The sequence below is a fragment of the Dipodomys ordii genome, unplaced genomic scaffold, assembly GCF_000151885.1.
Source record: "Dipodomys ordii isolate 6190 unplaced genomic scaffold, Dord_2.0 Scaffold836, whole genome shotgun sequence".
NCBI classification, from domain to species: Eukaryota; Metazoa; Chordata; class Mammalia; order Rodentia; family Heteromyidae; genus Dipodomys; species Dipodomys ordii.
This window is the reverse complement of record NW_012268052.1, coordinates 6,227-14,076: the sequence shown is the minus strand read 5'-3', so window position 1 is coordinate 14,076 and position 7,850 is coordinate 6,227. Positions and strand designations below refer to the sequence as shown.

The 7,850-nt window shown below is 50.0% G+C and overlaps 2 protein-coding genes across 2 annotated transcripts; both read right to left on the bottom strand.

Moving 5' to 3' along the window:
- Positions 1 to 113: 113 nt before the first annotated feature.
- Positions 114 to 1,001, bottom strand: LOC106001919 (nephrocystin-3-like; the record flags this gene model as incomplete). The annotated part of the gene is made up of 3 exons (XM_013036858.1): positions 808 to 1,001; positions 464 to 705; positions 114 to 189 (listed from the first exon to the last, which is right to left on the bottom strand). Coding segments are annotated over exons 1-3 (450 nt in total), but the record flags the coding sequence as incomplete, so codon positions are not given.
- A 1,467-nt stretch (positions 1,002 to 2,468) lies between these two features.
- On the bottom strand, positions 2,469 to 7,567 carry LOC106001918 (nephrocystin-3-like). Its single transcript, XM_013036857.1, has 5 exons — positions 7,373 to 7,567; positions 6,192 to 6,266; positions 5,682 to 5,855; positions 4,107 to 4,210; positions 2,469 to 2,598 (listed from the first exon to the last, which is right to left on the bottom strand). The coding sequence occupies exons 1-5, from the start codon at positions 7,565 to 7,567 to the stop codon at positions 2,469 to 2,471; spliced, it is 678 nt and encodes a 225-aa protein (XP_012892311.1).
- Between the last annotated feature and the right edge of the window lie 283 nt (positions 7,568 to 7,850).

Here is a 7,850-nt window from a genome sequence, read left to right as displayed (position 1 = left end):
AAAAAAAAAAAAAAAAGACAGACTCTGGAAGTCGCTTTAAAAGAGGAAGCTCTTCAAGCACAGCCTCTCTGCAGTTATGATTCTCTAAAGTTCAACCCAAAAGAAATACTTACCAAGTTGCTTTTCCTCCTTGTAGTTTTCTGGCGAATTTTAGAGGACTTTTTCCTGAAATGCTCGGCTTGTTCGTATCTTAAGAGAGAAGAAGCAGCTCAGATCAAACACACGCAAGTTCAAGGTGTCTTACTTCAGTGACATGAAAATCACTCCTTACACAAAGCCCAGATCCTTTCTTGCTGGTGATCTGGCGGTATTCTAGTGACAGTCTACACAGCTCAATAGCCCCAAGAAAAAAGAGCTGGGGGGGAGATCCACGGTGTTTAGCTGGTTTACCCCGTGCTGAGGGTCTAAGGCCCAGCCCAACTCAATGCAACGCGTGCCCAGACGGCGCAGCTGCGGGCCATACTTGTTCTGTTTCTGGCACAGGGCTGCGAGCGCGTCCAGCTCCCGGGCGGTGTGTGGGTGGCCGGCACCATAGGCGTTCTCGGAGATCTCCAGCGCCTGTGTGTACAGCTGCTCCGCGTTCCCGAACTTCTTCCACTGCACGTACACGCTCGCCAGCTGGCGCAGAGACTGGGCTACTCTCGGGTGGTCTGGATCCAAAGCCGTCTCTCGGATTTCTAGGGACCGCTGCAGAGGTACGACGGCCTGGCGGAGGGGAAAAAAGGATCAGAGAGGGCTGACCCAAGAGGAGTAAGTGGGGAGAGCCGCCCCCCACCCTGGCTCCCCCCAGCCCCCACCTGGACTCACCTGGCTGAGGAGGCCCAGATCCTTGAGAAAGCGGCCCAGCGTCTCGTAGAGATCAGCCAGGCAGATCAGGCCGTCGCCGCCGGCGCAGGTCTTCTCATACTGCTTCAGCGCGTCGAAGTACTCTGCAGCCATGGAGCTTTTGTCTTTGCCCACACACTGCCAGTAGCTGAGTAGCTCGGCCAGGTGTCCTCTGCGGCAAACCAACGACAGCCACCAGGTGAGCCACCAACTTGGAAGAAATTACTGGCAGTTCCTTTGTGGACCAGCAGAGTGGGGTGAAGTCAGAGGTCAGGCTGACTGACCACCCCACCTCCCCTTTGCCCCCCTTCCTCCAGCTCACTATCTCAGCACCACGGTGAGTGCTGGGAGGTGTTACCTGTTGCTGTTATGGCCTGGACAAGGAACTCCTCACACACACGGCCACCACCTGGTGGCGCTGTTTGGGGAGGGTGAAGGCACTTGGGGGTGGGGGTGGAGCCTGGCTGGAGGAGGCGGGCTTCCAGTCCACCATGAGGGGAAAATTGTCCACCTTCTCCCACCCACCATGATGTTCTGCCCCCGCCTAGAGCACTGGTTCCAGCCACCACAGACTGTACTCTTTGAAGCCATGTGCAAAATAAGTCTTCCTCCAGTTGTTTCTGTCAAGAATTCTAGACAGGGGCTGGGAAGGTGGCTCAGTGGTAGAGTGCTTGCCTTGCATGCATGAGGCCCTGGGTTTGATTCCTCAGCACCACATAAGAAAAAAGAAAAAAAGCCGGAAGTGGAGCTGTGGCTCAAGTGGTAGAGCACTAGCCTTGAGCTGAAGAGCTGAGGGACAGTGCCCAGGCCCAGAGTTCAGGCCCCACGACCGGACCCAAAAAAAAAAACAAAAAACAAAACTTAAAAAAATATATACATATATGTAGATATGTGTCAATATCTATCAACAAATATATAGATCTATAGACAGATCTCTCAACTATAGATATATGTATGTATATAAATCTACAGATTTATATAGCTATATTTATATATATTTATGTCTATAGTTTTGACACGTACCAATATAAATGTAGATACAGCTATACATATGGACCTATCAATGGTATTGATATATATATATATGTAGACATATAGTAATAGATACATATAGATATATGTATATCTATACAGATATTGATAGATCTATATCAATAGATCTCTCAATCGTATTGATATCTGTCAATATCTGTCAATATACCTATCACTGGAATTTTACTCATTAGGAAGAATGATAATATGTCATTTGCAGAAGCACGGATGGCTCTGGAAACAAACATCGTACTGAGTGTGAGCCAGGTTCAGGAAGACAGAAGGGCCTGCTTTCCCTGCTCTGTGGAAGTCAGACCTAACACGCCCTCTGGGTGAATACATGCAGGATCACACACACACAGACACACGTATTTGCAGATGGTCAGCTGGGCTACAGTGGCTTACAGTGAAAAATTCATGCTGTAACAGCCCTTCTGAACAATTAGAAGACAGCTTAAGGAAATGAACGTTGGGAAGCTGACACGAGGGAGGAGGGGAGGTGGTGTGGGATCAGAAAGCTTCGGCTTTTGGATCTGAGGGGTTCTGGGAGACGGCTGAGGAATCAGCTCCCCCACCCACTTGGGTACCAATGGATGCACCAGTCCGGAAGACTAGCCCCCCTCTACCTTGAGCATCAGCCTCTTGATGATGGAGGCGGCCTCCGCGCTGCTGGACTTGGGTCTGCCCACAAAGTGGGAGAGGATCAGGGTGCCGGGGGCGGTGCTCTGCTGCAGCTGAATCCTGAAAGACAAGACACACACGCTCACATGACCCATGCCACTCGCCTGCCATCCACGACACAGGCATCTGTGGAGAGCTGGACTTCGGGGCTGCCGGGCTGTGAGTGGTGTCCCTGGGTTGTTCATGGGGACATGGGGTTTCTGGTTCACTCTGTGTCACAGGTGTTTGTACACTGTGTTCACCACTGCAGGCTCATTTGAAACCCCAGACTTCAGGTTAGTTCACGCAAGCTAACGTGGTTTGGGGCCGAGGTTATGGCACTAGTCAGACACTAAAAATAGGCTGCCCCCCAGGGGAAGTCTGTTAGGAGGGAAAATATTTACTACGTGTCTTTTTTTTTTTTGGGGGGGGTCTGGTCGTGGGGCCTGAACTCTGGGACTGGGCACTGTCCCTCAGCTCTTCAGCTACAGAGCCACAGCGCCACTTCTGGGTTTTTCTTTTTGCTTATGTGGTGCTGAGAAATCGAACCCAGGGCCTCATGCATGCAAGGCAAGCGCTCTACCACTGAGCCACCTTCCCAACCCTATGTGTCACTTTAAAGGGCAAGTATCAATGACATGAGCTGACTCGATGAAGTGAATAATAATTGTGAATAAAAGCCAAGTATCCTCACTTGAAAAAATACTATAATGAAATATAAATGCTCCTTAGCTTCTTTTTCTATTTTTTTTTTTTTGGTCAGTTGTGGGGTTTGAACTCTGGGCCTGGGTGCTGTTCCTCAGCTCTTCAGCTCAAGGTGTGGGCTCTACCACTTGAGCCACAGCGCCACTTCCAACTTTTTCTGTGGTGCTGAGGACTGGAACCCAGGTACTCATGCATATGAGGCAAGCACTCTACCACTGAGCCACCTTCCAAGCCCTTACTGTTAATTTTGATGTTCCTTAGAATATATTTTACTGTACATAGGCTTTTGTCTATATCTGTCTTGCTTCATATATTTTAAATCTTTTCTTTTTTCTTTTTTTGTCGGTCGTGGGGCTTGAACTCTGGGCCTAGGCGCTGTCCCTCAGCTCTTTGACAGCTTTACCACTTGAGCCACAGCTCTACTTCTGGTTTTTTGGTGGTTCATTGAAGATAAGAGTCTCATGGACTTTTCTGTTGGGGGCTGGCTTTGAACCGCCCCCTGATCTCAGATCTTAGCCTCCTGAGTAGCTAGGATGACTGGGATGAGCCACAGGCGCCCTAGCTCCTATTTTACATCTCAGTGCAACGTTGAAGATGAAGCCAGTAACTGCCAAGAGGAGCTGCTCCCAGTGTGATCCGCCTAATTCCATGTCACACCCCGCCTACTCCTTATCCCGTGCTCCTGCATGCCGCTTCCGCACATAAATATGCATGCTCACGTTTCCTATCCCTTCCTCATCCTGCATCTTTTCTCAGACGTCTGAATTTGACAACCCGCTCTCCTCTTCTGCTGAGCTGCATGTTTGGTATGGGCCCGCATGCAACGGGAACTCAGGCCACGTGTGGGGCTGACAAGAACGATTTGAGCACGGTGCATCTCGTACCACTTGGATAAAAGAAGGGACTTGCCAGAACCGGGTCCTCCGGACACCAGCAGCGGTGGAATCGGGGCTGGGGCCGCTACCAGATCATTCAGGCGTTGGTAATACTGGAAACGAGAGAGGAACCTGCATCAGGAGGAGGCGGTGGGTGACTTGGCACAGCTTCTGATGATTGTCTGCAAACACAGGGATATGCTTCCGGGAAGAAAGAATTCCCCCACTGTTGGCCAGTGCCTGGGCCCTGTCTGTCTTTGTGACTCCCGAAAATACCTGTGACAGTGAACTAAGAATGGGGGAGGAGGATGGGGGTGCACACATCCAGGTGTTCTGTCCCCCAAATCATACAACGCGTGTGCCCAGGGGGGAAAAAGGAGGTGTGACTCATACCTTTTGCTTGGTCTGGCCTCAAAACCACGATCTTCTGATATCAGCGCCCTGACTAGCCAGGGCTACAGGCATGCGCTACTGTGCTTGGCTCCTGAGTACTTTCTGAATGCAGACATCTATCTTTGTACGTGTCAGGATCAATCTGTTTAGCTAGTAGGGCTGCTCAGTACACGGACACGGGATTGATCGGCTGAGTGCATGATCTTTTTTCTTGGGTTCAGTTTTCAAACACTCGATATTTGGTTGTTTGGTTGTTTTTTTTTTTTTTTAGGTCCGGTTGTGGGGTCTGAACTCAGGGTCTGGGCACTGTCCCTGAGCTTCTTTGTGCTCAAGGCTAGCACTCTACCACTTGAGCCACAGCACCACTTCTGGCTTTTTCTGTGTATGTAGTACTGGGGAATCGAACCCAGGGCTTCATGCATGCAAGGCAAGCACTCTACCACTGAGCCACCTTCCCAGCTGCAAACAATAGATATTTGGAAGACTAGAGCCATGCAATTTTTATCAAGTGTCCTAGCTATCTCAAGCCCAGAATTGTAGAAGATAAAAAATGATGAGTCCTGAGCTAGAGCACTGCATGTCTGGTACTCAAAGCTTTTCTTCTTTTCTTTTCTTGTTTTTTTGGTTGGTCATGGGGTTTGAACTCTGGGCCTGGGCTCTGTCCCTCAGCTCTTCAGCTCAAGGCAAGTGCTCTACCACTTTGAACCACAGCGCCACTTCCAGTTTTCTGGTGGTTTATTGGAGATAAGAGTCTCACGGACTCTTCTGCCCGGGCTGGCTTTGAACCACCATCCTCAGATCTCAGCCTCCTGAGTAGCTGGGATGACAGGCGGAAGCCACCAGTGCCTAGCCACAAACATATCTGCACGTCATACATCTCTCATACTGTCTAGACTCAGACATGTCTCCACATAGACAATCAGACTTCGAGAGAACATGCCCATAAACCGTGTCTGCGCTCCAGGGGGAACATCGTCATAGGACAGCCTTTAAGTGGAACCTGGAAACCTGGAGAAGAGTCAGAATGCCGGGGGGGGGGGGGGGGGGGGAGGCTGGGAAGGGATGTGAAACGTAAACAAAGGAGGAGGCTGCAATGCTTGGTAAGAAATGTATGCATTATCCTGCCTATGTAATTGTAACCCCTCTTTACAGTATGTTCACAAATAAAATAAAAAGAGTCAGAACGCTTACTTTCTCGAATCCCAGCTCCTGGGCTGAGCTAGAGGCCTGCTGAAACATTTCCATCTGCTCCTGTTCGTCGTGAATGTCCCAGAGCACATCCCCCAGGTCATCTTCGTCCGCCATGGAATCTTCACTGCCCAGCTCGGTGGTTTCCAAGTCTGTGTTTTCAAAGCCCAGTATGTCCTAAACACAGAGAACAGGGGGAGGAGAAAAGTGACTGAGACCGAAACCCCACAGCAAGAAGTCTGAGCCTTCTATGGGCTCCACCTCGTGAGGAGGGCGAGGCCAAACCTCTGGTCTTTGTACAGTAACCTGCCAGAATAAATGGGTGGCTGAGCATGGTGATGTATGCCTGACGTCCCAGCTTTGTGGGAGGTGTAAACAGGAGGATCTTGTTCCAGGCCAGGTCACACAACGACTTAACCAAAACATTGGCTAACATAGGCCTGACCACCAGTTTCTCTGCATCGGCTGTGCCAACGAAAGGTGCACGGCGATTTACCATACCCATGTGTTTACCTGCTTGACAATCTTCTCCACGCAGATGTATGCTTTGTATAGTCCCTCTGCGGGGTCTCCTGAGTGGCCAATGATCTGGGAGGGTTCAAACAGAAAAGAGGCGCAACAATAAGAAGACAGCACAGAGGCCAGGGTGGTAAACACTGAACTGGGGTTACAAGTCCAGAAGAATTCCCCCTCCCTGCCCCCAGTGCTTCATGCACATAGGCTAATTGCTTCTCATGACAGCCTCATGAGGGAGCTATCATTACCCCATGTTGACAGAGGGGGAAACTGAGGCAAGGTAAGTAATTTGTCTGAGATCAACAAATAGTAACAGTGTAACAGGGCAATGAGACACAAAGGCATGCATCCTGCTTCTCCTAGGCAGAATGATCAACCAACTCTGGAGACAGAGGATAGATACATGATACAAGATGTCATGCATCTCCCAGGCCCAGCCTATTGCTTGCAGACTGTATCCCCTTCCCTCCAATCTCTGATCAACTCTATACAGCAACCAAAGAGATCATTGGCCGAGAACCACGCCAAGACCTGCAAAAGCCACGTCCCTCCAGTCCTGTTCTTTTTGTTTGCCAATCCTGGCGCTTGAACTCAGGGCCTGGACGCTGTCCCTGAACTTCTTTTGCTCAAGGCGAGCACTCTACCACTTGAGCCACAGCGCCACTTCCAGCTTTTTTCTGCTGATGTGGTGCTGAGGAATCGAACCAGGGCCTCATGCATGCAAGGCAAGCACTCTACCCCTGAACCACCTTCCCAGTCCGCAATCCTGTTCTTGATGTTCTTCAGGATCAAGTGGGGACAACTCTCCTGCCTCTCCTTGTCCTTCACCTGTCCCAGCCACACGGGCTCCCTTTCAACCTCCAAACATGCCTAGCCCATGCGCCCACCTTCTCTTTGGTGCTTTCCTCTGCCAAGCACATTCTTCAGAAACAAAACAAGGGGCTGGGAAGGTGGCTCAGTGGTAGAGTGCTTGCCTTGCATGCATGAGGCCCTGGGTTCGAGTCCTCAGCACCACATAAGCAAAAAGAAAAAAGCCGGAGTGGCGTTATGGCTCAAGTGGTAGAGGGCTCGCCTTGAGCTGAAGAGCTGAGCGACAGCGCCCAGGCCCAGAGTTCAGGCCCCATGACCCACAGAAAAAAAAAACAAACAAAACAAAAAAAACTCCTATGGATTTTTACCTTGGCTTTGCTGGTGGTGTTTAAGTTAGAAACCTGCTCGATCAACTGCTGGACAGAGTCAGAAGTGGCTTTCCCATCTTCCAAGAGATGATAAATCAATCGTGGTTTCCCTTCTGTGTTTTTCAGAAAAGCCTCTTCACAGTCTTCCCATAAAAAGCTGCGTGGGAAATGGGCCTTTCTTGGGTTACAGTGCATCGTGGTGGTGAGCCACTGGCTCCCGTAAGCACCCTCAGCAGAGCTGCTGCCACAAGAACAAAGAGCCAGGAAAGGCCTGGGGAAGCAGAGCTCTATTTCTGACACAAAATAATAAATAATCTGCTGAGGTTTTTATACAGCACAGAAACAGTGCAACCAGTTTTCCTTTCTAGGAAATGGTAAGTGAAAGTGATCTAGAGAGTCAAGGTGTGTGTGTGTGTGTGTGTGTGTGTGTGTGTGTGTGTGTGTGTGTGTGTGTGTGTGTGTGTGTGTGTGTGTGTGT

Excerpts from the sequence above, each read along its gene's own strand:
- LOC106001918 (XM_013036857.1), bottom strand. The coding sequence starts at position 7,567 with ATGCACTGTAACCCAAGAAAGGCCCATTTCCCACGCAGCTTTTTATGG. Across the intron at positions 6,267-7,372 it reads ACACCACCAGCAAAGCCAAG|ATCATTGGCCACTCAGGAGA; the intron begins GTAAAAATCCAT and ends GAACCCTCCCAG. Across the intron at positions 2,599-4,106 it reads TCCCTTCTTTTATCCAAGTG|GATTCAGCTGCAGCAGAGCA; the intron begins GTACGAGATGCA and ends CTTGTCTTTCAG.